Raw genomic sequence first — 25634 nt, forward strand, 5'->3', positions numbered from 1 at the left:
TTCTCTCTCACATTGTTGTTTCTCTCTCTCTCTCTCTCTCTCTCTCTCTCTCTCTCTCTCTCTCTCTCCCCCCCCCCCCCATCTCTCTTCCTCTCTTTCTAAAAAAAATCAATACAACATATTTTAAAAATAAATAAAGTTGCCCTAACTGGTTTGGCTCAGTGGATAGAGCATTGGCCTACAGACTGAAAGGTCCCGGGTTTGATTCCGGTCAAGGGCATGTACCTTGGTTGTGGTCACATCCCCAGTGGAGGGTGTACAGGAGGCAGCTGATGGATGTTTCTCTCCATCTATGTTTCTAACTCTCTATCCCTCTCCCTTCCTCTCTGTAAAAAATCAATAAAATATATTTTTAAAAATAAAAATAAATTAAATAAAGTCAATGACTAGCATTCCTTGCCTCCCAGGGACTCTGCAGTAGAGGGAGGGAGACATGGGGGGAGGGGAAAGACCCAAATGCAGGGTTTGCTGTGAATAATCCAGACTGCAAAATTGATGGCGGTTTTATACTTTCCCCTCCAAGGAAGGCCAAGGTTCCCCCAAGAGCAGCCGACATCCCCCTCCTTCCCCAAAAGGGGAGAAGCCCTAGCAAGGGCCGAAGTGAGGCCCGGGCAGTCGTCTCGTTAGGCCAAGTTGCAGGTTCTCTGAGAAGCATCTGTAGCCCCGAGAAGCAAGCACCTCCCCTGGCAGAGGAGCAGGAGCGCTCCCCTCACACCCTGCCTCCCCGCACAGGTGCCACCTTGCAGTCCCCACCTCGGGGAGGGAGAGGCCGCCTCAGCAGAAGGGCTGGGATGTCCCCAGGCCCCACCAGCCCGTTCTCCCCTCCCATCACCTGCCCTCCAGCCACTCTGTCCTGGGGCGGGGGGCGGGGGGGGGGGTGGCAGGGGTTGTCAGGGATGGAAGGCCCCTCCCTCATCCCCTCAATGTCCCTCCTCCCTCCCCCCATCACTTGGGTGTCCAGGACATTGTGCGACTCAGGAAACTACTCAGCTGTGAGGCCCGCAGCGGCCAAGACAGCGGAGGAAGGGGCTGTGGCGGAGGAAGGGGCTGTGGCGGAGGAAGGGGCTGTGGCCGAGGAAGGGGCTGTGGCGCAGGAGGTGGCTCTGGCCCGGGAGGGCTGCCGTGGGCTCTGGAATGCAGCCCCCTTCGCTGCTACTGCTCTGGCTGCTGGGCTCCTGGGCTGTGAAGACCGGAGGTGAGGACCACGGTGCAGTGCCGGGTGGAAGAGGGGGCCACCGTCCAGAGGAGGCCTTTGGCGGGTTGGGGCAGGGGCTGAGCCTCGTGCTTTGAGGCGACACTGGATGGAGGAGAGCCTCGCCCTGGAAGGGGGCGGCTCTGCTGCTGGCTCTGCTGCCGGCTCTGCGCAGACCAAGGCTGTGGGCCTGGTGCCAGGGGTCTGTTGGGGTTGGATGACAGGGTGCCCACCCCCAGGGAGAGCGCAGTGACCTGGAGCTTGGGGACAGCGGGCTTATTTGGGGGGAAGAGGAACAGACTGACCACCTGGTAGGGAAAGAGATGTGACAAGATGGAGATGTGGAAAGGTTGAGGGTCCACCAAGTCCCTTTCCGGTTCAGGCACACTCCCCCGCCTCCATGGCTCAATGCTGGGCCCTTCCGGGAGGAAATCCCTTCTCTGTCTCAGCCATTCACCTCCCAGGAGTCCCCTCAACCCCCCTCCTGATCCCTGTTGTCTTGCTTCCGAAGGACCAGGGACCGAGGCTGCACTTGGGAAGCCAGAGAAAAAAACAGGAAGGGGGGTGGGGATTAATAAGTGAGAGGCCTGGGATCTGGGGGGTGGGGCGGGCACCACATGGGGTCGAGGAACAGGGGTAGGAGGCTAACAGGTCCCCGGAGCTACTGGCTCATCCTCGTCTCCATCCTAGGGCTGCCCTGCGGGAATCTCTCAGAATCCTGTGCCAACGGTGGCACCTGCCTGAGCCTGTCTCAGGGCCAAAGCACCTGTCGGTGAGGTGCCTGTGGGGGAGGGAGACTGGAAAGGGGGAGGGAGAGAAGGGGAGGGGGAGGGGGACAGAAGGCCAACCTCAGCCAGTGATGTGAGTCCCTCCCCCCCCCCCCCCAACACCAGGTGTGCTCCTGGCTTCCTGGGTGAGACGTGCCAGTTTCCCGATCCCTGCCAGAATACCCAGCTCTGCCAGAATGGGGGCAGCTGCCAAGCCCTGCTTCCTGTCCCCCTGGGCTCCCCAAGCGCCCCCTCTTCCTTAACCCCCAGCTTCCTCTGCACCTGTCCCTCGGGCTTCACTGGTGAGAGGTGCCAGGCCCAGCTCAAGGACCCCTGTTCTTCCTTCTGTTCCAAAATGGGCCACTGCCACATCCAGGCCTCAGGACTCCCACGGTGCTCCTGCTTGCCTGGGTGGACAGGTGAGCTGCGGTGGGAGCGGGCAGGCGAGCATGGGCTGGGCTGGGCCGGAGACAGTGGCCCTGAGAATCAACAAGCCGGTCCTTGGTGACACGTTCACCCGCGATTGGCACTCACCACACAGCTGTGCTGATTGCCCCAATTTGACATATTTCCAAAGCAGTCGGTAAGTAGCTACTGCCAGTCTCCTCAACGTACAGCCGGAGTCCTCTCCCAGGCCCTGCACCCACCATAGCCACAGGGTCAGTCGGCCCAGCAGCGGGCTCTGTGTCTGAGCACCTGAGTGGCCTCTGCCTGCTGGGTGCCAGGGGTTCACTAGGCAGACTTCAGTGGGGGAGGTGTGCTGGGTGAGAAGGGGTGGAAAGGGTCTGACCAGGAAGAGGAATGGGTGTCCTCCCAGAAGGAGGGTGCAACCCTGGGGCAAGACAGCAGGATGGGGGTGAGAAGGGGGTGCCACCCTGAGGAAATGGTGGGGTGGGAGGACAGAGCTTGCGGCCGCAGAGAGGAAGGACCCGCAGGACCCGGTCGGGCTGGAAGGGCTGGACTAGGCCGCCAAGGCCAGGAGGCTGAGAAAGGCCCTGGAATGTGGAGGCCCGGGGCAGCTCGGGGTGCTGCGGCTTCTCAGCCTCGGCCTGGCACAGCAATTACCTGGAGTGTCTTAAAAATACCAGTGCCCCATCCCAGAGAGATTTAGTGGGTCTGGGTGGCCCAGGGCATGGAGATGTTTAAGCTGCTCAGGTAATTCTGAGACTGGGCGTCAGGGACCAGCACGCGTGACAAGGATCGTCGCTGGCAACTTGCCAGGCCTGTGTGTGGAGTCGGGGTTCTGGGCAGCCCCTTTCCCGGGTCCAAGGCCGGCTCTGCCACTGACAAGACTGTGCCCGCAGCGGACATGTGGCGTGTGGAGAGGCCCACACTGCTCAGGAGGCGCTCGCTTAGCCCGCCCTGGCACACAGCACGCGGCCACGAGTGCCCTTGCTGGTGGCGTGGAGGCTGTGCAGGGAGTCTCTTGTCGCTGCAAAGATTTCACCCACGCAAAGATCAGGTGGCCAGACAAGAGGGGCCAGAGGTGCTAAGTCTCCTGGGGGCAGGCAGGCAGGGCCGCTTTCCACCTCCCACCAGGTCACCCCGAGGGGGCCCGAGTCCCATCTCCCCAGGCAGGGGCGACCTGCAACACGCCAACAACCCCGAGTCCTACTTTTAGCTTAGAAATATCCTCGCTCCAGATAAACCCTCCAAGAAACAAGCCAACTGAGGCAGGGCGATGGGGCGGGGCGAGTTGGCAGGGCGGGCGGGGGGAAGAAATGGGGAGCTGTTCCCAGGCCCTGGGAGCTGATGGTCCTTGCCCTCTGCCCTCTGCCCTCGGCCACAGGTGAGCAGTGCCAGCTTCGGGACTTCTGCTCAGCCAACCCCTGCATGAACGGAGGGGTGTGCCTGACCACCTACCCCCAGATCCAGTGCCGCTGCCCACCGGGCTTCGAGGGCCACGCCTGCGAACGTGACGTCAACGAGTGTTTTCGAGACCCGGGACCCTGCCCCGAGGGCATCGCCTGCCATAACACCCTGGGGTCCTTCCAGTGTGTCTGCCCCGCTGGGCGGACAGGCCCCCGCTGCGCGCTCTGGGCAGGACCCTGTCCCCCAATGGGCTGTCCCAACGGGGGCACCTGCCAGCTGGTTCCCGGGGAGGACTCCACCTCCCACCTCTGCCTCTGCCCCCCAGGTGAGTGCTCGCAGGGCCATCCTGCGCCCCCCGGGGCAGGAGGTGTCCCCCCTCCGCTGACCCAGGGCCCTGTCAGGTCTCACAGGCCCACGCTGCGAGGTGAATCCAGATGACTGTGCCGGGCACCCGTGTCAGAATGGCGGCACTTGCCAGGATGGGCTGGGCACCTACACCTGCCTCTGCCCAGAGGCCTGGACAGGTGAGTCCTTGAAGCCCAGCTCCCGCCCCCAACGGCCCTGGTGGCCAGCCCCTGCCTCCCCCACAGGCCCCGCCCCAGCCCTGGCCCGCCCCCTCCTGCAGGCCGGGACTGCTCGGAAGACGTGGATGAGTGTGAGCCGAAGCGTGCCCCTCGCTGTAGCCACGGCGGCACCTGCCGGAACGCGGCTGGCAGCTTCCACTGCGTGTGTGTCAGCGGCTGGGGCGGCGCGAGCTGCGAGGAGAACCTGGACGACTGCGCCGTGGCCACCTGCGCCCCCGGAGCCACCTGCATCGACCGCGTGGGAGCCTTCTCCTGCCTCTGCCCCCCTGGCCGCACTGGTGTGGGCGGAGGGGCCCGGGGCTGGGAGGGGGGCTGCCAGAGAAACCCCCAGGGGCCGCTGAGAGCCTTCCCCGCCCGCAGGCCTCCTGTGTCACCTGGAGGACAGGTGCCTGAGCCAGCCCTGCCACGGGGAAGCCCAGTGTAGCACCAACCCCCTGACAGGCGCCACGCTCTGCCTGTGCCAGCCCGGCTACGCGGGCCCCACCTGCCACCAGGACCTGGACGAGTGCCAGATGGGTGAGGCACCCCCATCGGATCCTCTCTGGGCCCCGGACAGCCTCTGCACTGGAGATAGGCCATTCGCTTTCCAAATTAAAAGCATAAACAGCTCTTTTCCCTGCACCTGTCTAGGGTTGGCATCTCTTGCCCACGTGGTCTTCTCCCCTTGCCCAGCCGCCCGCCCCACATAGTCCTTCTCTCCTAAAAGCACTGCCCTTTCCTGACGCGGTCTCCTCTGCCACACACGGCCCCGGCCCCCAAGCGGCTGGCTGCCCGGCTGTCCACCCTGGGCCCCTGTGGACCCGGCTCTTCCCTCCTCCCAGCCCAGCAAGGCCTGGGGCCCTGTGAACACGGCGGCTCCTGCCTCAACACCCCCGGCTCCTTCGACTGCCTCTGTCTGCCTGGCTACACGGGCTCCCGCTGCGAGGCCGATCACAATGAGTGCCTGTCCCAGCCCTGCCACCCAGGCAGCACCTGCCTGGACCTGCTCGCCAGCTTCCACTGCCTCTGCCCACCAGGTACCCGCAGGCTGGGGCTTGGGGTGGATGACAGAGCTAATCCCACACGCAGGCCCTCTTGCCTCGAGAGCATGGAGAGCCTCAGGCCAGCTAAGTCAGCTACCCAAGAACCTTCTCCTGCCCCCACCCCAGATGAACACTCAGGGCCACAGATGGCAAAGGCTGTGCACTGCTCGACTCTGGGGAGGGGCATGCGTTTCCCAGTCCTCGTGGAGTATGCCGCCTGGTCCCCGTACTCAGGCTCATCAGAGGAGCAGAACAGCAGTTCCTAAACATCATGCCAACCCAGAATGCTCCTCCTGACACAGAGACGCTCCTCTGTAGAGCTTGGCAGTAAAGCCCTTGAAGGGCCTGTTGCCTGAATTTGGTGCAACAGGAAGGGAATACTGCCAGGCTGCACGCAGCTCCGCTAGCCTCCCAGGAGATCATGAACTGGTGCCGGGAGTGGAAAGAAACTGAAAGAGAATAGCTTACCCTGTGTCAGGTGCTACCTGAGCAGGTTACATGCCCATCTAAGCTTTACAATAACCCCACGAGGTCAGCGCCGTTACTGTGCCCGCTTTATAAATGCAGAAACTGAAGCTCAGAGAGGCTAAGTGACCTGCCCAAGGTCACCCAGCTTGTAAGTGGCAGAACCAGGATTCAGACCCAGGCTTCGATCGTGTCAGCCACTGCACTACCTGCCCCCCTAAAGCTGAGCGGCTTCCTGGGAACGTGCTGAGAAAACATCCGGGATCCAAGGGACAGGCTGTGGGCATGAGGAGCTGCAGAAGCAGGCTCCCAGGCAGGGGGGCGGGGGGCAGCATGGTCCGAGGCTGGCCCAGCCTTGGTGCAGGGTGAGACGGGGGCCAGGGCCTGCCCGAGGAACAGGACACATCTGGACCGACGAGCCTCCCCAGTGCCCTAGAGGCCCCGCTGGGGCACCGGTCTCCCTGGCACAGAGACAGCCCGGGAAGAACAAAAACAGCTCCTCCCAGCAGATGCCCCTGTCTCACTTGTCCTTCGGGGCCTCCGGGCTCCTCAGCCCGCCTTCTGGGCACAGAGGAAAGGCCCCAAAAGGCATGTCCTCGCAGCCCTCTCACAGCCGGCAGGTACCTGTCCTGGGCTTTCTCCCGAGAGCAGGGCCACTCGCAGCAGCAGCAGGGCCTCCAGTTCATCCCTGCAGCCTGCATGCACACAGCACCCTGGGAGGGCAGCCTGAGGCGGGGGCAGGCTGGTTCTAGAACCCGGGCCTCCTGGGCAGCAGGCCTAGCAGCGCCGCAGCCCTCACCGCAGCTCCCGTCCTCAGGCTTAGAAGGGCGGCTCTGTGAGCTGGAGACAGATGAGTGCGCCTCTGCTCCCTGCCTGCACCAGGCTGACTGCCAGGACCGGCTCAACGGCTTCCACTGCACCTGTCCGCCCGGTGAGTGCGCCCCACCCGCCCTCGCCCCCTGCACCTGCCTGCCCACCCCCTCTCACCCCCCTGCACCTGCCAGCCCACCCCCCTCACCCCCCTGCACCTGCCCTCCCACCCCCTCTCACCCCCCTGCACCTGCCTGCCCACCCTCCTCACCCCCCTGCACCTGCCCTCCCACCCCCTCTCACCCCCCTGCACCTGCCCTCCCACCCCCTCTCACCCCCCTGCACCTGCCTGCCCACCCCCCTCACCCCCCTGCACCTGCCCTCCCACCCCCTCTCACCCCCCTGCACCTGCCTGCCCACCCCCCTCACCCCCCTGCACCTGCCCTCCCACCCCCTCTCACCCCCCTGCACCTGCCTGCCCACCCCCCTCACCCCCCTGCACCTGCCCTCCCACCCCCTCTCACCCCCCTGCACCTGCCCGCCCACCCCGCCCTTGCCCCCTGCACCTGCCTGCCCACCCCGCCCTCGCCCCCTGCACCTGCCCCAGGTGAGTGCCGCTTGCACTCTGTTTTCGCCTCAGGCCTCTGAGCCTCCACTGTTCAGGCTCCAGGCCTCTGCTTTGCTCCCCAAGCTCTCTTCTGTCGCATCCCCCAAATCCTCCTTCCCTTGCTTACCCGCCCACCCTCATCTCTGTCCTGCCAAATCACCCCACAGCCCTCCTTTCCAGACCCCCGAGCCCCTGGTGCACCCTGCACGGTCAGGGCCACTGCCGACCCCCGAGACAGCCGCGCAGGACTCCTGGTGGCACGGGACCCTCGGTCCTCTGCTGTGATGGTGGCTGGCTTACCGAACACACACCTAGCTCTAGTCTCAGGCATTCTCCTGTCCCTCCTTTCAGTGGCAGCCCGAGGTCAGTTCCATTATTAATCCTCTGCAGGGGGCACACTGCTTACCCCCACCAGCTGCACCTGCCCCAGGTGTCTCCTCCGGGAAGCCCTCCAGGTTCACCTTTCCTGGCCAGGGGGAGGGCCAGGACTGGGATTTATGCTTTTGATAAAATGTATTTTCAGCATTAGTACATATATGCAGTGATGCCTTATTTGTATGAAGAAAAAGTGACCACATATGCTCTGTAATGTCCTGAAGCTCAAGTCACTAAGAAGCCCTCCAATTGGAGCTTTCATTACATAGCGATGCGTTTTTAGTCGGACCCCGCACCACGCCCTTCATCTGCAGCGCGGTCATTTCTGTAGTGTAAGGAGAGGCTCGCTGTCCGCGTAACTTCATTTCTTCTTCGAACCCATAAAGTCGTGCCTGCACAGCTCAGCCAAACACTTGTAACGACTCCCTAATGCATGTAAGGAACAGAGATGCCCCGCCATCTGCCCCCCTCCCCCTCCCCCGGCAGGGTTCACAGGCTCCCAATGCGAGGAGGACATCAACGAGTGTGGCAGCTCTCCCTGTGCCAACGGCGGGCAGTGCCAGGACCAGCCTGGGTCCTTCCATTGTGAATGTCTCCCAGGTAAACGGGGCTCAGACCCCGAGGGAGAGGGGGCCGGGCGGACCCCGCAGCCCCTGAGCGTGCCTGTGCCCTAGGCTTCGCAGGCCCGCGCTGCCAGGCGGAGGTGGACGAGTGTCTGAGCGGCCCGTGCCCCCCGGGCGCCAGCTGCCTTGACCTCCCAGGAGCCTTCTTGTGCCTCTGCCCCTCCGGCTTCACAGGTCAGCGGGGAGCCACTGGCAAGGGCCGGCGGGTACTGAGTCCTTTCGGGTGGGCCGAGGTCACAGGGCGTGTTTGGTGTGCGATGGAGAGCAGAAGGCGGGAGCCCTCGTTCAGCGCGAAGCTTGCCGGCCGCACGCACGGGCCGGGCGGTGCTGTTGACCCGCGGCCTCGGCTTGAATGCGGGATTGGGGCCGGAGCAGGGGAAGCCATTCGTTCGCTTAGGTAGCAGGCACTTAAGTGCTGCCAGGGACAGACACCGCTGTGAGAGTTGCCTCCCGAGGGCCTTACCTCTAGGGCGGAAAGGTCACAGCCTCTCGCTGGCGCCAGGAGGGGCTCTGAGAGCCGCGTGCGCAAGACCCTGGATACGGGCGCCAGCCCCGCAGAGCTGCGCAGGCCTGGGCGGGCCTTCCAGAAGGAGCAGGTGTTTGTCAGACAGGCGGCCATGCACGCGGACGGGAGGAAAGGACACCCCCTCAGGAGCGCAGGGGGATGGGGAGAAGGCGGGAAGCGCGCGGGCCCTAGCACCAGGGGCCCCTGAGGACTCGCGGGCAGCGAGCATGTCATACAAGTGGCCTTTGGCCCCATCGAGGACATGGAGGGACCCTGTCTCTTTCTCCCATCTCCCCACCCCAGGCCATCTCTGTGAGGTTCCCCTGTGTGCCCCCAACCTGTGCCAGCCCGAGCAAAGGTGCCAGCACCAGGAGGACGAGGCCCACTGCCTCTGCCCGGGCGGCAGCTCTGGCTGTGCCCCCACAGAGGACAACTGCACCTGCCAGCACGGGCGCTGCCAGAGGTAATGTCCTGCAGGCCCTCCGCTCGCCCCGCCCTCTTAGGCCAGGAGAAGACAGCGGGCAGGTCTGTGGGGGGGGGGGGGGGGGGCCATGGGGACCACAAGGAGATGGCGGAGTTCTGAGGTCCCCGCCTCAGGGGGACAGGGCTGGGCGGTGAGTGTGGTCCAGGAGGGAGAGATCACAAACAACGGGGAGCGAAGGCCTAGGGGTGAGAGCCGAGAGAAGAGCGCTGAATCCCAGGGCCGGTCCCTCAGACAAGCGTTTACTGAGCACCTGCTCTGCGTGGCGCTGCTCCAGGGCGTGGGCAGAGGAGGCCATGGGCAGGGGCGCTGCTCCGGGGCGTGGGCAGAGGAGGCCGTGGGCAGAGGAGGCCGTGGGCAGGGGCGCTGCTGAGGGCAAAGACCTGAAGCAAGGGCCGGAGTCTCTGGCCAAACACAGAAGGTTACGGGACTGACCAATGGGAGGGGCGGGAGAAAACTCCTCCCTCCATGACAGGTCCTTGTGCGTGTGTGACGTGGGTTGGACAGGACCAGAGTGTGAGGCAGAGCTGGGCGGCTGCGTCTCCACGCCCTGTGCCCACGGGGGCACCTGCCACCCCCAGCCCTCTGGCTACAACTGCACGTGCCCCACAGGCTACACAGGTGAGATGCTCCCTAAACCATATACACCCTGGGCTGCCACCCTCTGATGAAGGGCAAGGCCAGTGGAGACGTGTGACAAGGGGCCTCAGGCTCTGTCCCCATCCAGGAGCGCGGCATGGGCTGCAGGGGCCAGGTGCTGGAGGTGGCGAGAAGCAAAGCTGCTGGGAGGGAAGAGAGGGGGTGGGCTGAGGAGGGTAGAGAGAAGGGCAGGGGAGGACAGGAGAGATGAGGGCTCCCTTCCTCAGGGCCCGCCTGCACTGAGGAGGTGACAGCTTGTCACTCGGGACCCTGCCTCAATGGTGGTTCCTGCAGCCCCCGCCCCGGGGGCCACCTCTGCACCTGTCCTCCAAGCCACACCGGGCCCCACTGCGAGAGCAGCAGCGACCTCTGTGCCTCCGGTGAGTGCCACTGTGTCCTGGGGCTGGGCGCAGGCGGCCAGGGTGCTTGTGCCATAGCAAAAACCTGGACCATGAGCTAGTGCTCTGATGGGGTCGGGGGGTGGCCTGTCTGTGGTGTGACTGAGGTCACAGGCCCAGTGATAGGCAAGAAACCCAACCCCTGGCTCACAGCCTCCTCTCTCCAGCCCCGTGCCTCAACGGGGGTACCTGTGTGAACAGGCCCGGCACCCCCTCCTGCCTCTGTGCCACTGGCTTCCAGGGCCCACGGTGTGAGGGAAGGGTCCATCCCAGCTGCGCAGACAGGTGAGCAGAGGCAAAGGCCCTTCTCCTTCACCTCCTCTGGGGTCCAGCTGCCTCTCATCCCGCATCCTTCTCTCGGAGGGAGGCCCTCCCTCGGTTCCCATCTCCCCGGGACCGCCCTCCCCATGTCCCGGACCTGCCTCCTACCATGCCCTGTCTCTTGTCCAGCCCCTGCAGAAACAAGGCCACCTGCCAAGATGGGCCCCAGGGCGCCCACTGCCTCTGCCCTGCTGGCTACACAGGAAGCAGCTGCCAGGTGAGGGGCTCTGAGCCAGGTGTGCTGAGGAGGCAGGGGCTGGGGAGTGCTAGTGAGAGGGTCTGGGGTACGGAAAGGTGGCAGCAGAGTACCCACATGGAGAGGTTTGGAAGTCTAGGCACCGAGGTCTGCATGGAGAGGGGCTGCCAGGGTGCCTGCCCGGGGACTCCTGGGATGTAGGCAGCAAAGGAACCCGGGGGGCTCTGAGGGGATGTTGAGGAGCTGAAGTCGGCAGAGCACCATCTCTGGGCTGGGGACTTGGTGCTCTGTCCTGCCTCATGCTCCCTCCAAACCCTCAGACGCTGATGGACTTATGCGCCCAGAAGCCCTGCCCCCGCAACTCCCGCTGCCTCCAGGCCGGGCCCTCCTTCCAGTGCCCGTGCCTCCAGGGATGGACCGGGCATCTCTGCGAAGTCCCGCTGTCCTGCCAGAAGGCTGCCCTGAGCCAAGGTGCCAACCAGGGGCCAACGGGGAGCTGATGAGGGGAGAAAGGTGCCCTCCTCTGTCCCATCCCTGAGGCCATCACACACTTGACCAACAAAACACTCAGCCCAGAGTCGAAGCAACACAGGCCAACCACAGTGACTGATTCCACGCTCAGCGCCCAGGGCATCCTCACACACACACAGCGCCCAGGGCATCCTCACACGGCCCAGCTCCCAGCACCATGCTCAGCGCCCAGGGCATCCTCACACACACACAGCGCCCAGGGCATCCTCACACGGCCCAGCTCCCAGCACACACTCAGCGCCCAGGGCATTTTCACACGGCCCAGCTCCCAGCACACACTCAGCGAGCTCAAGAAACACCAGCCAGCCCAGTCAATAAGACTCCAGTTTAACATGACCCACAGGGACCTAACCAGTGTGGAGCAACTCGACTCTGTCACTATCATCATCTCTAGAGTGGACACACTTAACCCAACTACACTCAACATATTTCGCTTCCCACACATGTGATGCCACACCAACCCCCTTGTGAAAGAATAGCCCTTGCCCTGGCCGGTTTGGCTCAGTGGACTGAAGGGTCCCGGGTTTAATTCTTATCAAGGGCACATGCCCGGGTTGCGGGCTCAATCCCCAGTAGGAGGCATGCAGGAGGCAGCTGATCAATGATTCTCTGTCATCATTGATGTTTCTAGCTCTCTCTCCCTCTCTGCAATCAATAAAAATATCTTTAAAAAAATAATAATAGCCCTTTGTGCAGATGAGTTTGATATGAGAAGACCTCAGGAAAGAGAGGTATGGGACCGGGGGTGGTTAGTGGCAGTAAGCACATTGGAAGGTGCAGAATTACACTCTACAGCCCGAGAAGAGGGCGGCCCTCCGTTATGGCAGCACAGCCAGCAGGGGAACTCGATGCTTTAATCCCTTCTGTGTCAGGCAGGACTGGTCCTCAGGCCTCCACCTCCCCCAGGAATGTTGGTGGCCCCACGGGCCTCTCGGCTCAGTGTCTGAGGCCGGGGCGCCCTTCCACCCCACTTCACTTTATTGATCCTGTTTGTCTCTCTGCAGGCACAGAAGTCTCTTCCCTGTGCCAGAATGGAGGTCTCTGCGTTGACAGTGGCCCCTCCTATTTCTGTCACTGTCCCCCTGGATTCCAGGGCAATATGTGCCAGGACAGGGTGAACCCATGCCAGTCCAGACCCTGCCAGCACGGGGCCACCTGCGTGGTCCAGCCCACGGGGTATCTCTGCCAGGTGAGCGGGGGTCAGGGCCATGGGAAACAGTCGTCATGGTGGGGCAGTGATCCATCCATTTCCCTGGCCCACACATCCAGCCAGCCACCACATCCGGCCATTTTATCCCTAAATATTTCTCAGTGTTGTCCTTGTCCCTTCGCCTTCGAATACTGGCTCAGTCCAGGCCTTTGCTGCATTCCACGTGGACACCTGCGTCAGCCTCCCATCGTCCCTGCCCAGCCCTTCCTCTGTTGTGCTGACCTGTCACCCCCCTGATCAGAACCCTCCAGTGGCTGCCTCCTTCACCACGGCCTTGCGAGACCCGCCCTGGCTCTCAGACTTCATGTCTCCCTCCCCGCCCGCCCCCGCCTCTGCTCCAGCAACACAAAACTGCATCTGGCTTCGCTGCACACCCCATCCCGGCTCTCTGGTGCCCTCCCCAGCCTCCCCCACTGGATGGTGCCCAGGAGGTGCCTTCCTCAGAAACATGTCCTGAACGACCCCCCAGACTGGGTCCGGGGCTCTCCTTGGTGGTCGGGTCACGGAGCTAGAGGCCAAGCTGAGATTCAAGCCTGAGCAGCCTTGTCCCTGTATTCAGAACCGGGACTTCGGGGCGAAGGCACCATGCACCCCCTAACCACCCTCCATAGCGTCGTATTGTGAGCATTTCACACACACACCAAAGCAGCGCACTGACCAGTAACCCGCGCGCACCTGCTGCTCAGCTTTACTTTCTCTTTCGTGAAACTCCTTCCAGAAGTTTCCAAACAGCCCCTCGCCTGCTTCCTCAGCCCTCTAGCCACTTCGTTGTGAGCCCCTTTTCTCCGTCTTCCCGAAGCCTTCCTGGTTCCATTCTTGCATGCTCGCCTTCCTCTTGCAAGAACTCAGCACATGGCAAAGGCCTCGCAACGATCCTCTCTCCAGCAGAATATGAAACACTCAGGCAGGGGTACGGGTGCCGGTTATGGAGCCATAGCCTGGCACTGCCCAGCTGCTGCCTAGCTGTGTGACTTGTACAAGTCAGTCTTTCCAGGACTCGGCCCCCATTTCTGTGAAGTGAGAGCCCAATAGCTACATAAAGGGCTTAGGAGTTTAGGAGGTTCCGCGTGTAAGTCACGCAAGCCATGCCAGCTGCCACACTCCCGGCCGCCTGCGAGCCTCGTGGAAGCAGGGACCCGTCTGGTTTTCTTTGCATTCCTGCTCCTAAAGTGGTGGCTGGCGCAGAGGGCATTCAGTCAGCGCTTGCAGGTTAAAGCCTGGCACAGCCTGGGGCTTGTGGTTGGAGAGGTTCTACCCAAAACGGAGCTCTCTTTAGTGGCAGTGTGTCCTGGAGCAGCGGTCGCCAACTGGTGGGCCGAGGGCCGCGAGGTCCGGAAGGTTGGCGACCGCTGTCCCAGAGGTGGTTTGGGGCTGGAGCGGGTGTGCGCCGTGCCTTATGGAATAATGTGTGTTGTGTGTTGAGATGGGGCGAGCTACACGTGCCGGGAGGGCTGGTGTGACTGGAGCCGGAAGGCGGCTGGCAGACTATCCTGAGCTGTGAGCTCTGCAGCGCTGGGGTGGGCTCGCTTCCTGGTTCCGTCTGACCCACTTTGCCTGCAGTGCGCCCCGGGCTACGAAGGACAGAACTGCTCAGAGGAACCCGACGCTTGTCAATCCCAGCCTTGTCACAACCAGGGGACCTGCACCCCCACACCTGGAGGCTTCCACTGCACCTGCCCCCCAGGCTTTGTGGGGCTGCGCTGCGAGGGGGATGTGGACGAGTGTCTGGACCAGCCCTGCCACCCGAGAGGCACTGCAGCCTGCCACCCTCTAGCCAACGCCTTCTACTGCCAGTGTCTGCCGGGGCACACAGGTGAGGCGTGGGCGGGGAGCGGGGGTGGGGGGCGCACAGGCATCTTTGGCACAGCTGAGCTGGCCATGGAAACCCAGATAATCCCCTCCCACAAGGCAGCTAGTCATCTTGTCCCCAGAGAATATGGCCAGGGTCCCTGTACCTGTGCAGCTAACTGGGCCGACTCCCAGGAATGAGCAAAAAGGAGGCAGTGACCAAAGCAGTGTGACATCTAGTCCCACCCCCGCCGCAGGCCAGCGGTGTGAAGAGGAGATAGACCCCTGCCAGAGCCAACCCTGCTCCCATGGAGGGTCTTGTGAGGCCACAGCAGGACCACCCCCAGGTTTCACCTGCCGCTGCGCCCCGGTGAGTGACTGCCAAGCTGCCTTCTCCATTGCCCCCAGCACCGACACAAGGCGAAGCCTGAGCTGGGGCTAGAGGGAAGCCTGGGAGCTCTGCAGTGGGACTGACTGGAGAAAGCCCTCCCCTGCTCACAGAAGTGGCTCTCAGCAGAAAAAGGGGGTGGTGGAGGCAGGATCAGGTGGTAGCACGAATGCATAAGGACCCCAAAATCAAGCTGGGTGACTTTGGATAAGTGCTCAGTTCTTTTAACTGTGTGCGTGTGCGCACACGCTATGGGCCCGATGCATAAAATTGGTTCATGATAGACTAACACCATTCATTGGTTTGTGCATGGCCTTCTATATATTTTATTCTTACACTATAACACCCATGAACCAAATCCAAGAATGACAACATTAATAACTTGCAGGTACTTATGTCCTCCTCTGTCCTGCCCCCCTTCCAGAGGAAGAGAGCGTATATAATCCTACTTCCAAGGATTAGGACAGTAGTTCAGTTAACACCACTCTATTAACTCTTTAGTCTGCCTGGACTTGCACTGCGATGCTACAGTCCATGCAGCTGGCTGCAGAGCTGTGGTTCATCTGCTGTCACCACCCTGTACTGTCATTGTGTGAAAAAAACATGGGACATGGTTGCAACATCTATAAAATGATCAACTTGTTCTCTGATGCCCCTTCCAGATGGACACTCTAGGACCCTCTGAGTTATCTTATCCAGGAGTGTCTTGAGAGGAAGTGGGAAGAATTACACAAGGTCCCTTACCAATCTCTCTTCTCCTCTCTGCAGGGTTTTGAAGGCCCCACCTGCAGCCAGAGAGCCCCCTCCTGTGGCCCCCATCACTGCCACCACGGTGGGCTGTGTCTGCCCTCCCCCAAGTCTGGCTTCCCACCCCACTGTACCTGCCTCAATGGCTACGGGGGCCCTGACTGCCTGACCCCAGCCGTTCAAGGCTGTGGCCCTCCTTCTCCTTGCCTCCACAACGGCAACTGCTCAGAGACCTCCAAGCTGGGGGGCCCAAGCTTTCGATGCTCCTGCCCTCCCAGCTCCCCAGGGCCCAGGTGTCAGAGCCCCAGAGCAAAGGGGTGTGAGGGCAGAGGTGGAGATGGGGCCTGTGATGCTGGCTGCAGTGGCCCGGGAGGAAACTGGGATGGAGGGGACTGCTCGCTGGGGGTCCTGGACCCCTGGAAGGGCTGCCCTTCCCACTCCCGCTGCTGGCTTCTCTTCCGCGACGGGCAGTGCCACCCGCAGTGTGACTCTGCAGAATGCCTGTTTGATGGCTATGACTGTGAGACTCCTCCAGCCTGCACGTGAGTTGGGGCGAAGGGCCATAGATGCTTGAGTTACAGTGTCACCCAGTCTCAAGCTCCAGGGTGTTGCCACCCTCATCACTGTCAGCATTGCCAAGTGAGGGTGGAAGGCCTAGGCTCCACCCAGGGACAGGGCAGCATCAGGTTAGCAGGGCAGCGAAAGCCACTGGAGCACCATCTCTGCCCCAGCCTCTCTCCAAGCTGCTGCCTGGAGACTCTCGCCTACAACCGGCACCCAAGGGAAAGCGTCTCGGGCTCTCCTTCAGGGAGAGGGGAGCTTGGGGGGCAAGAAGGGACTGTCCTAGGAAACAAGGTGTCAGTCAACATTGGGTGTCTGAGCTACCTACCACCCAGGACCTGCCTAAGCCCATTTCTCTGGAGCTGCCCCATTAGCGAGTGCCCTGGAGGCTGTGGGAGATCAGTAATCCTCTCTGGGAAGGAGGGAGTCCTGTTTCTTTGGGGTCCTGAGCCCCCTCTCCTCGCCCCCCAGTCCAGCCTATGACCAGTTCTGCCACGATCACTTCCACAATGGGCACTGTGAGAAAGGCTGCGGCACTCCGGAGTGTGGCTGGGATGGAGGCGACTGCAGGCCCGGAGATGGGAACTCGGAGTGGGGGCCCTCCCTGGCCCTGCTGGTGGTGCTTAGCCCCCCAGCCCTGGACCAGCAGCTGCTTGCCCTGGCCCGGGCACTGTCCCTGGCTCTGAGGGTGGGTCTCTGGGTGAGGAAGGACAGTGATGGCAGGGACATGGTGTACCCCTATCCTGGGGCCCAGGCCGAAAAGGAGCTGGGAGGAATCCCAGACCCCTCTCATCAAGAAACAGCAGCCCCTCAAACACAGCCTGTGGGCAAGGAGACAGACACCCTCAGCACAGGGTAAGGCTGGGCGAGGGGCGAGGGCAGGGAGCCAGGGACCAACACAGGGTCCCTGAGGTGCCTCGCCCGCAGGTTTGTGGTGGTGATGGGTGTGGACTTGTCCCACTGTGGCCCTGACCACCCTGCATCCCGCTGTCCCTGGGACCCTGGGTTCCTGCTCCGCTTCCTTGCTGCCATGGCTGCAGTGGAGGCCCTGGAGCCCCTACTGCCGGGACCCCTGCTGGCTGCCCACCCTCGTGCAGGCACCGGTAGGTGACCCCATCATTTCCCCTGACCTTGCTCCCAGGCCAGCTTTCACGGCACAACCAGCACGGAGGTCAAATGAAACAGGAGCCCTGGGACCCAAATGCTCTTTGTGGGGACTTACCCTTGTTACCCTCTTTCTCTAACTGGGATCTTCCCAGGGCCCCTTCGCTCTACAATCTCCTTCCTTATCTTCCTAAGGACTTTGTCCTAGCCTCCCTCTAGGCTTCCCACAAGCCTCGGGTCTCGGCCCATCCTCTCTGCTAGGCCGAGTGCATCGTCACTCCTGTGTCAAACGGTGCAGAGCTCACGAGAGAGTAAGAACTCACGTCGCACACACTGTGCCCGGCTGTGCTCTAAGCGCTTTACAGTACTAACTCCTTTTATCCTCCCAACAACCCCATGGAGGCGGGTGCTATTGTTATTCCCATTTTACAGATGAGGAAACTGAGGCCCACAGGTCTTACAGCCTCACCTGGAATGGCCTCCTTTGTCTCTCCCACCAGAGCCCCCCGCCAACCAGCTTCCCTGGCCTGTGCTGTGCTCGCCAGTGGCCGGGGTGCTTCTCCTGGCTCTTGGGGCTCTTCTCATCCTTCAGCTCATCCGGCGGAGGCGCCGAGAGCATGGGGCCCTCTGGCTGCCCCCTGGGTTCACTCGAAGGCCTCGGACTCAGCCAGCTCCCCGCCGACGCCGGCCCCCATTGGGCGAGGACAGCATCGGCCTCAAGTGAGAATGTGGAGGAGCTGGGGCTCAGGGAGGGGACTCTTGCCTGTGAAGATATTTATGATCAGAAGCAACAAGAGATGCCCCTGCAGAAGCTGAAGACAGAGGAAGGGGAAGGGGTGGAAGACTGCTGCAAACCTTGTGGACCCTGAAGGTCCTCTACCCACCCACCCTCTTCCAGGACCCTGAGACCAGAGGCCCAAGCTGATGAGGACGGACTGGCGATGTGCTCAGGCCCCGAGGAAGGAGAGGAGGTAGGCCAGGTGAAAGCACTGAGGCGATGGAAGGGGGAAGGGACAAGCCAACCTTCCTTCCAATTGTTTTTCTGATCCCAAGGCTGAAGACATGGCCTCACCCTCCAAGTGCCAGCTCTGGTCTCTGAGTAGTGACTGTCGAGAACTCCCCCAGGCAGCCCTGCTGACTCCTCCCCAGGAAGCTGAGATGGACATCCCTGATGTGGACACCCATGGGCCTGGTACTTGAGCCAACCCGGACCAGAAGTCCCTTTGACCCTTAGAATCAGAAAATCCTTTGGTATCAGCCCTGAAGAAGCAAATGTTAGAATTAGTGCCTTACAACAGAGTGTGGCCCCGGGACAGGAGAATCAGTGCCCTCTGGGAAATGGGTAGAGATACAAATTCTTGGGCTCTAGAGCTCCTGATTCAGATATTCAAGCTATTGGGGACCTGTTTGAAAAAGCCCTCCAGGTGAGTGTAATCCAGACTCAAGTTTGCGAACCACTGCCCGAGAAGGTTAGAGAATTAGGCCTGCTGGCTGGCTGGCTCCTTGAACAGGAGGAAACTGAGGCCTGGAGAAAAGTAGAGGTCACTTGACTCAAAGCCACACAAAATCAAGAGCCAGAGCTGGGCTTCCTGACACCTCAGGTCTGTGATTCTCCCTGAGCCTCCATGCCCCGTCGTCCCATGTCCTTTAAATCGACTTGTTTCCCATTCCTTTTCTCCCACCCGCAGAGGGGGTAACACCCCTGATGTCAGCAGTCTGCTGTGGGGCAGTCGAGTACAGGACTTTTCTGGAAAACTCTGAGCCCTGGGAACCTCTGTTAGATGGAGGGGCCTGTCCCCAGGCTCACACCGTGGGCACTGGGGAGACCCCCCTGCACCTGGCTGCCCGATTCTCCCAACCAACTGCTGCACGCCGCCTCCTTGAGTCTGGAGCCAACCCCAACCAGCCAGACAGAGCGGGGCGCACCCCTCTTCACACCGCTGTGGCTGCTGATGCCCGGGAAGTCTGCCAGGTCAGTGCACAGTGGGGTCCCTAAGAGAACAGGGAGTAAATGTGGAAGTAAAGCTGGGCCAAAGTATCCTCTAGTCCTCCTTTGGCGACCTAACATCTAGTGTTTGGCAAAGAGTAAGGTGATGTGGGCTTGGGGACCTGAAAGGGAAAAGCAATAGATGGCTGAATATGGATTGGGAGGTGGGTGTGAGGGCCTGAGCCAGCAGCCCAGGACATACCAAGGGTGGCTGGCCCTCTCTGGCCCCCCAGCTCCTACTCCGCAACAGACAGACCGCAGTGGATGCCAGGACAGTGGATGGGACCACGGCCCTGATGCTGGCCGCCAAGCTGGCAGTGGAGGACCTGGTTGAAGAACTGATTGCAGCCCAAGCAGATGTGGGGGCCAGAGATAAATGGGGTATGGATTTGGGGGTGTTGATGTGCTATAGAAAAGTTGAGCAGTTGGGATGTGAGATAAAAATGAATAACAGTGGGGAGGAGGTGGCAGAGGAACAACTGGAGGCTGGGGGTTCCCTGGCAGCCTCTCCAGGGTATAAGTCCGCGGGCGTTGGCAGGATGGAGCACACGTCCTCCCCCATCCTCAACAACGCGCATGCCCCAGCCCACTGTAAACTAGGATGGGGAGGGGTGTCGGTGGGAAGGTGTAGGCGCCTCCGGGTCCCACCGACCCCAGAACAATGCCCCATTGTCCCTTCCGCGCGCCGGTGACGTCACCCGGGCAGTGCTTCCGGCCCGCCGCCGTCACCCGGGCAACGCTTCCGTCTTTGAGGGACCCAGACTCAACAGGCCTGAATAGCCCTTCCCCCAAGGCCAGGATCCCTGGGAAACGGGAACCCCTGCGCCTGGCCCCCGGCCTCAGGGTGACAACATCCCACGTCGTTAACCAGGGAAAACCGCTCTGCACTGGGCCGCCGCTGTGAACAACGCGCGGGCCGCCTGCTCCCTTCTCCAGGCCGGAGCCGATAAAGACGCCCAGGACGGCAGGGTTAGGCCGGGCAGAGGGCTCCCCACACAAAAAAGGGGTGCGGAGAGGTGGGAAGAGCGGGAACTCCCAAAGCCAGAAGGGGGAGGGACCGACGGCCCAGTAGGTGGAGTCACGAAGGGCCAGTCCCGGGGTGTGGCCTTCCCTGACCTCGCTTCTGGCTTCCTCCCTCGCAGGAGCAGACACCGCTGTTCCTGGCCGCCCGCGAAGGAGCGGCGGAGGTGGCCCAGCTGCTGCTGGGGCTGGGGGCGGCGCGAGCGCTGCGGGACCAGGCGGGACTGGCGCCCGCCGACGTCGCCCGTCAGCGCCACCACTGGGATCTGCTGGCGCTGCTGGAGAAGGCAGGGCCTGCGCACGCGCGTCACAAAGCCCAGGCAGGCCCTGCGGGCGCCTTCGCGCGTGCGCGGGCCGCCTCGGGACGCGGACGGCGGGGCGGGGCCATGCGGCGCAACCGGACGCTGTCGGTGGGAGCCGCCCCGCGTGTGCGCGGAGCAGGCCTGCAAACCCGCACTTTGTCCGTGGACTTGGCCGCGCACGGGGGCGGAGTCCACTCTCAGTACCGAAGCCTAGCGAAAGGAGCTGGAGGAGGCCCGCCCCGCCGCGACCCGATGTTTCCCGCAGGCACGCGTGGGCCGAGGCCCGGCCCCGCCGCAATGCCAGGAAGATCCGGGGTCGCGACCTCCGCTGGCGGGCCGTGTGATTGGGTGTCCCTGGGAGCCTGCGGCCCCGCCCCCAACACTCGGAGCCCGCCTCCTTGCCTTACTCCGTCCCCCGAGCGCGGATCTCCTCGCGTTGCCTGGGGTTCCCCAGTCCCCCAAGTAATACCCTCAAATGCAGTAAGCGAAGCTCAAAAGTAGAAGGCTAATGGCAGGGTGGGATTCCAAAAGTGAGCACCCATTAAGTGCCCGCCTGGGAGTCCTTCAGGTTTTAAAGTTCTCGAGCTCCAAAAGTAGGGGATCGGAAATATAGCGTCCCTCCCAAAATGAGTGTATGCCTACTCACAACCGTCATCGTCTTCCACGTGGAGAAGATGAAGCCCTGAAAAGGGTTTAGGTGCTGAGATGAAGTGGGCCCAGGAATTAAGGGTCAGGGGTTACAGGAGGGTGGAATGGAGTGGGCTAGGTATCCTGAACTGGAACCAAGAACTACAGATGGGATGTAAGATGTTCTTCCTGTACAGGATGTGGTTCCCGAAGGGAGCGCTTAAATCACCCCCCACTACCTACAAACAGTTGACAAATATTTGTTAAGCACCTGCTATGTGGCAGGCATTGCAGGTGCTGTGTCGGAGGAGCACCAAGGACCACTCCAGCTGATGACTCCTTGCATTCTCACCAGTGCAGGGATGAGGTGCCACTCTTCTAGCTACTACTTTCTCTAGTTAAGAACCCCAAATCTGTCATTAGGTAATAAAGCTGGTATAAAGTGTTACCTTCTTTTGGAGGGTTTGAGGAGTGCAATGAAGAAAATATGGGAGTGGCTGCATTGTCTTCAAAATTTTGTGTCCCAAATTCAATTTTTTTTATATATTTTTATTGATTTCAGAGAAGGGTGAGGAGAGAGAGAAAGTTAGAAACATCAATGATGAGAATCATTGATCAGCTGCCTCCTGCACACCCCCTACTGGGGATCAAGCCTACAACCCAGGCATATGCCCTTGACCAGAATCAAACCTGGGACCCTTCAGTCTGCAGGCTGACACGCTCCACTGAGTCAAACTGGCTAGGGCCCAAATTCAATATTTGAATGGAGACTTTCAGTATAGTGTAAGAGCAAGAATAAGATTTGGGGGTCCTGTGCTAATTTAGGCTGTCATCTGAAAACGAGTCTAGTAGTCTGAAGAGAAGCCACACATTAGACACGTTGCCTACCTTCCAAGGGCATTTAGTTCTAGCCACATAGGAGACTCCCAGGAACTCAAGCTAAGTAGAGGAAGACGGAGACCATCTCAAATTAATCCACCTTTCAGCAGTGTAGTTCCACCTCTCGTAGTGATGATGGGCCTGAGACATGGAACTTGGAGCATTTTGAAAGCGGATTACAAGCATACCTCATTTTTGTGGGCTTCTCTTGGTTGCACTTTGCATATAAGTGTTTTCATTAACATTGAAGCAAAGACTCTCTACCAACAAAAAGATTGACTCCCTGAAGGCTCAGATGATGGTTAGAATTTCTTAGCAATAAAGTATTTTTAAATTAAGGTATGTTTATTGTTTTTAAGACAATGCTATTGCACAGTTAATAGACTAGTTTAGTTGTAAACATGCACGGGGGAGCCAAAACATCTGACTCACTTTATTGTGATAATCACTTTATTGTAGTGGTCCGGAACCAACCTGCAATATCTCCGAAGTATGCCTTGTAGTAACTACCATTTATTGAGCATTCACTGTACCAAATGCTTTATCACATTTAATCCTCACACCAACTGTTAGGTCTACCAAAACTGTTAGGTCCATTTTACTCTTAGAAACAGGCACAGATTTTTATCTGGTAAAGATGACAAGGCATTAAGTGCCAGAACCAGAGTTCTTCATCATTTCATGTTTGAAGTCACTCAGCTGTAAACCCCCTATTATGACAGGTTTCCATTTCGAGGCTCCAGATGTCTGTCCTAGCTTGGTGCCCACCAGTGTGATCAGTGTGGAGAGGTCAATGACAAAGCCAGGGAGTTGGTCCTCTCCCTTTATCCCTCATTCATGACCAGAGGAAAGCCTTCCCTGACCCATGTCTCACATTTGGTACACATCTTGTCCACTGAGTAGACCAAGCACCTAGGGGTAACTATGACACTCGCTGTGTTGGACCCAGTGCTGGGGGTATATGTATATGTTTGAGGGCCTAACATCCCGGGATCTGAGTCCTGCTTCCCACTGGAACCATGCCTGTCCTAATCCCAATGAGGCTGTAAGCTGGGAAGCAGGGGAGGGCTGAATCCTACCATCAGGGGACATCTTAGGGAGAGGAGAGACCTGGGGGTGAGGGTTCTGAGGACTGAAACCACTTCCTGTGCAGCTAGTTCCTGTGTTGACAGAGCTAGAGGGGAGGAGAGGGGGAGGGAACAGAGTGGTGGGGGTTGGGGTCTACTGAGGCTCTGGAGAGGGGAAGGCCAAAAGAGTTCTTGCCCACCTTGAAACCCCTCCACTACTGCTGGAGGAGCTTTTCCCAGCCTCTGCTTCCCTGGGGAGAGAGGTTGAGCAAGCAGTTTGGGTGGGAAAACAGAACTGGAGGAAGTTGACAGGGATGGGCGGGGCCCATGGGGGGCTGACCAGGAACCCAGCTTCCTGCTTAGTACCCAGACATCCAGCCCTTGGCTCACCCCCACCCCTTCCAGCCCCCACTCCCTACAGGAACTCAGGGTTCTGGCCCTCCTCCAAATCCTAGCTCCCCTCCCCCATCGGTTTCTCCCCTCCAGGGCATGGAGGCTGAGAGACCCCAGGAAGAAGAGGATGGTGAGCAGGTGAGCTGGCACGGGAGGAGAGGGGGGGGCTGACCCTGGAGGAAAGGGAGGTGAGAGGACCTGAGGCAGAGACCTAGTGACCTTGGACGGTGGACTTGGAAGGGCTTGGGCACAGGGGTAGGAACAGAGACACAGAGAGGAAACAGGCTGCTTGGCCAGGCCCGCCCCTGCTTGACTGGAATGGATGTCTCGGCATCAGGGCCCCCCTCAGGATGAGCATGGCTGGCCCCCTGTAAACACCACCATTCGACCTTGGCGATCTGCTCCTCCATCCCCTCCTCCAGGGACCCGCCACACAGGTATCCCCACCCATCCAGGGAGTTCCCTGACCCTGGTGCCTGCATCCTTCCTAATCCTATTACCAGGGTCCACTCCATCATGGGCCCTTTCCCCACATCCTCTGGACTCCCCATTGTACCTCCTTACCTCTGACCACCAGTCCCTAATCACCTCACCCTGTCTGTCCCTGTCCCAATCCCCCACCCTGCCAACCTCTCTGAGCCCTCCCCCTACTCTCCCAGCCCTAGGACCCCGCTCGGCCTCCCTGCTCTCCCTGCAGACTGAGCTCCTTCTGGACCTAGTGGCTGAGGCCCAGTCCCGCCGCCTAGAGGAGCAGAGAGCCACCTTCCACGTCCCCCAGGGTCCCCCAAACCTAGCCCCAGCCCCACCACGGCCCCAGGAGGACAGAGAACAACTCTACAGCACCATCCTCAGTCACCAGGTGAGACACCCCACCCCCCAGGAGGCCAGACCCAGGTTTCCTGGTCTCTTGACCCTGTCCTCTTTGGGGCCCTATCCCTCCTTCTCCCCAGGTATCTGCCCCCTCTCCAGAGTCTAGCCCCCCACCCCAGTCACAGGTGTCCTGTATGCCCCTCATACAGCCCTGGCTCCTTTCCTGGCCTGCTCCTCTTAAAACCTCACCAACACCTTCCCATCCCTCCATCCCTCCAGTGCCAGCGGATGGAAGCCCAGCGGTCAGAGCCTCCCCTACCCCCAGGGGGACAGGAACTCCTGGAGTTGCTGCTGAGAGTTCAGGGTGGGGGTCGAATGGAGGAACAAAGGTCCCGGCCCCCCACTCACACCTACTGAGATTTGAGCCCCCCACCAGCCCCTCCGCACTCCCGGAGCTCCAAGCGGGGCAGCCCGCTGCCTACCCTCAACCCTGCTGGGCAGGGGCGCCAGAAACTGGACCCAGCAGAAATCTCTGTCCATCGTCCTCGCCCATGTTGCTGGGAACTGAGGGGGTGAAAGACCTCGCACCCTGGGAATAGTCAAGGTAGGATGGTTATCCAGGACCCTCCCTGAGTGCGCGGAGCCGGAGGCAGTGAGGGTCCCAGCACCAAGGGACACCCGTCCCTACTCTGATCTCAGGGAGTGGCTTGGAGTCTTGGTCCCGAGCGGTAGGGACACCCCCAGACGTCAAGCCGCTAGGCAGAATCTGAGGGCTCGAGGCCTCCAACTCCCAAGACAAGACTAGTCTCGTCCCCTCAGGCCGTGACCCGAGGAACAGTCCCACCCTTCTTCCCAACCTGAAAGGGAGGGTGGGCCTCGCCGAGACGCACTCCGCGCCCTCCCCACCCCGCGCCAGGACGCGGCCTCCGCTGTGCACGGCTCGCCCTGCCCGCCCCTCTCCCTGCTCCGCGGGCCCCAAGTTTGGTTTGTGAATAAAGGTGTTCCCCTCTGACTGGACTGGTGTCTGGGCTGCGGGCGCAGGGAGGCCGCGAGGCCGGAGGCCGCTCCCCGGGCTGGCCCGAGGCCAGCTCCCCTCCCCGGCTGGTTAATTACTGGCTCATTAAGCAGCGGCTGGAGACCTCCCTAATTACCCCGCCCCCTCCGGATTTTAATTAAGTAGAACAGGGAGGGGAGTCATTAGGACAAGAAATATGAACGGCGCTGTCGGTGAACCCAGGCACTCCGGAGCCAGAGTCCACGCCCCCCGGACCTCGACCCAGCAGCCCGCGGCCGCGCGCCCCGACACGCCGGCCCCCCACGCGTCTCCTGCTCCCATTCTCTCCACCCTCCTCCCCGCCCCTCCTCCCGTCTCCCTCCCCCACCCTCCCCGCCGCGGTGCCGTCGCGCGTCTCCGCCCCCAGCT

At 61.0% G+C, this 25634-nt stretch overlaps 2 protein-coding genes across 4 annotated transcripts; both read left to right on the plus strand.

The window, feature by feature from the left end:
- Positions 1 to 1127: 1127 nt before the first annotated feature.
- NOTCH4 (notch receptor 4) lies at positions 1128 to 21008 on the plus strand. Of its 2 annotated transcripts, none has more exons than XM_080666331.1 (30): positions 1128 to 1195; positions 1883 to 1964; positions 2086 to 2378; positions 3749 to 4096; positions 4173 to 4295; positions 4397 to 4633; positions 4716 to 4871; positions 5177 to 5371; positions 6660 to 6773; positions 8121 to 8234; positions 8309 to 8431; positions 9066 to 9225; positions 9719 to 9864; positions 10110 to 10262; positions 10448 to 10565; positions 10731 to 10818; positions 11118 to 11268; positions 12333 to 12517; positions 14099 to 14351; positions 14584 to 14696; positions 15483 to 16003; positions 16494 to 16877; positions 16950 to 17125; positions 17627 to 17846; positions 18025 to 18106; positions 18180 to 18318; positions 18815 to 19098; positions 19347 to 19494; positions 19985 to 20082; positions 20256 to 21008. In XM_080666331.1, the coding sequence occupies exons 1-30, from the start codon at positions 1135 to 1137 to the stop codon at positions 20934 to 20936; spliced, it is 5946 nt and encodes a 1981-aa protein (XP_080522457.1). In that variant the 5' UTR covers positions 1128 to 1134; the 3' UTR covers positions 20937 to 21008. The 2 variants fall into 2 exon arrangements, with proteins under 2 accessions (XP_080522457.1, XP_080522456.1); XM_080666330.1 differs by having other exon boundaries at positions 18025 to 18097.
- A 313-nt stretch (positions 21009 to 21321) lies between these two features.
- On the plus strand, positions 21322 to 25223 carry GPSM3 (G protein signaling modulator 3). Of its 2 annotated transcripts, none has more exons than XM_080666332.1 (5): positions 21322 to 21429; positions 23495 to 23539; positions 23739 to 23838; positions 24061 to 24260; positions 24491 to 25223. In XM_080666332.1, the coding sequence occupies exons 2-5, from the start codon at positions 23498 to 23500 to the stop codon at positions 24626 to 24628; spliced, it is 480 nt and encodes a 159-aa protein (XP_080522458.1). In that variant the 5' UTR covers positions 21322 to 21429; positions 23495 to 23497; the 3' UTR covers positions 24629 to 25223. The 2 variants fall into 2 exon arrangements, 1 of the variants encoding a protein (XP_080522458.1); XR_013960495.1 differs by lacking the exon at positions 21322 to 21429 and having other exon boundaries at positions 23419 to 23539; positions 24491 to 24815; positions 25031 to 25223.
- The last annotated feature ends 411 nt before the right edge of the window (positions 25224 to 25634 follow it).

The sequence above is a fragment of the Plecotus auritus genome (assembly GCF_963455305.1).
Source record: "Plecotus auritus genome assembly, chromosome: 4".
Lineage (NCBI taxonomy): Eukaryota > Metazoa > Chordata > Mammalia > Chiroptera > Vespertilionidae > Plecotus > Plecotus auritus.

Excerpts from the sequence above, each read along its gene's own strand:
- NOTCH4 (XM_080666331.1), top strand. The coding sequence starts at position 1,135 with ATGCAGCCCCCTTCGCTGCTACTGCTCTGGCTGCTGGGCTCCTGGGCT. Across the intron at positions 11,269-12,332 it reads GAAGGCTGCCCTGAGCCAAG|GCACAGAAGTCTCTTCCCTG; the intron begins GTGCCAACCAGG and ends GTCTCTCTGCAG. Across the intron at positions 14,352-14,583 it reads GTGTCTGCCGGGGCACACAG|GCCAGCGGTGTGAAGAGGAG; the intron begins GTGAGGCGTGGG and ends CCCCCGCCGCAG.
- GPSM3 (XM_080666332.1), top strand. The coding sequence starts at position 23,498 with ATGGAGGCTGAGAGACCCCAGGAAGAAGAGGATGGTGAGCAG. Across the intron at positions 23,839-24,060 it reads TCCAGGGACCCGCCACACAG|CCCTAGGACCCCGCTCGGCC; the intron begins GTATCCCCACCC and ends CTACTCTCCCAG. Across the intron at positions 24,261-24,490 it reads GCACCATCCTCAGTCACCAG|TGCCAGCGGATGGAAGCCCA; the intron begins GTGAGACACCCC and ends CCATCCCTCCAG.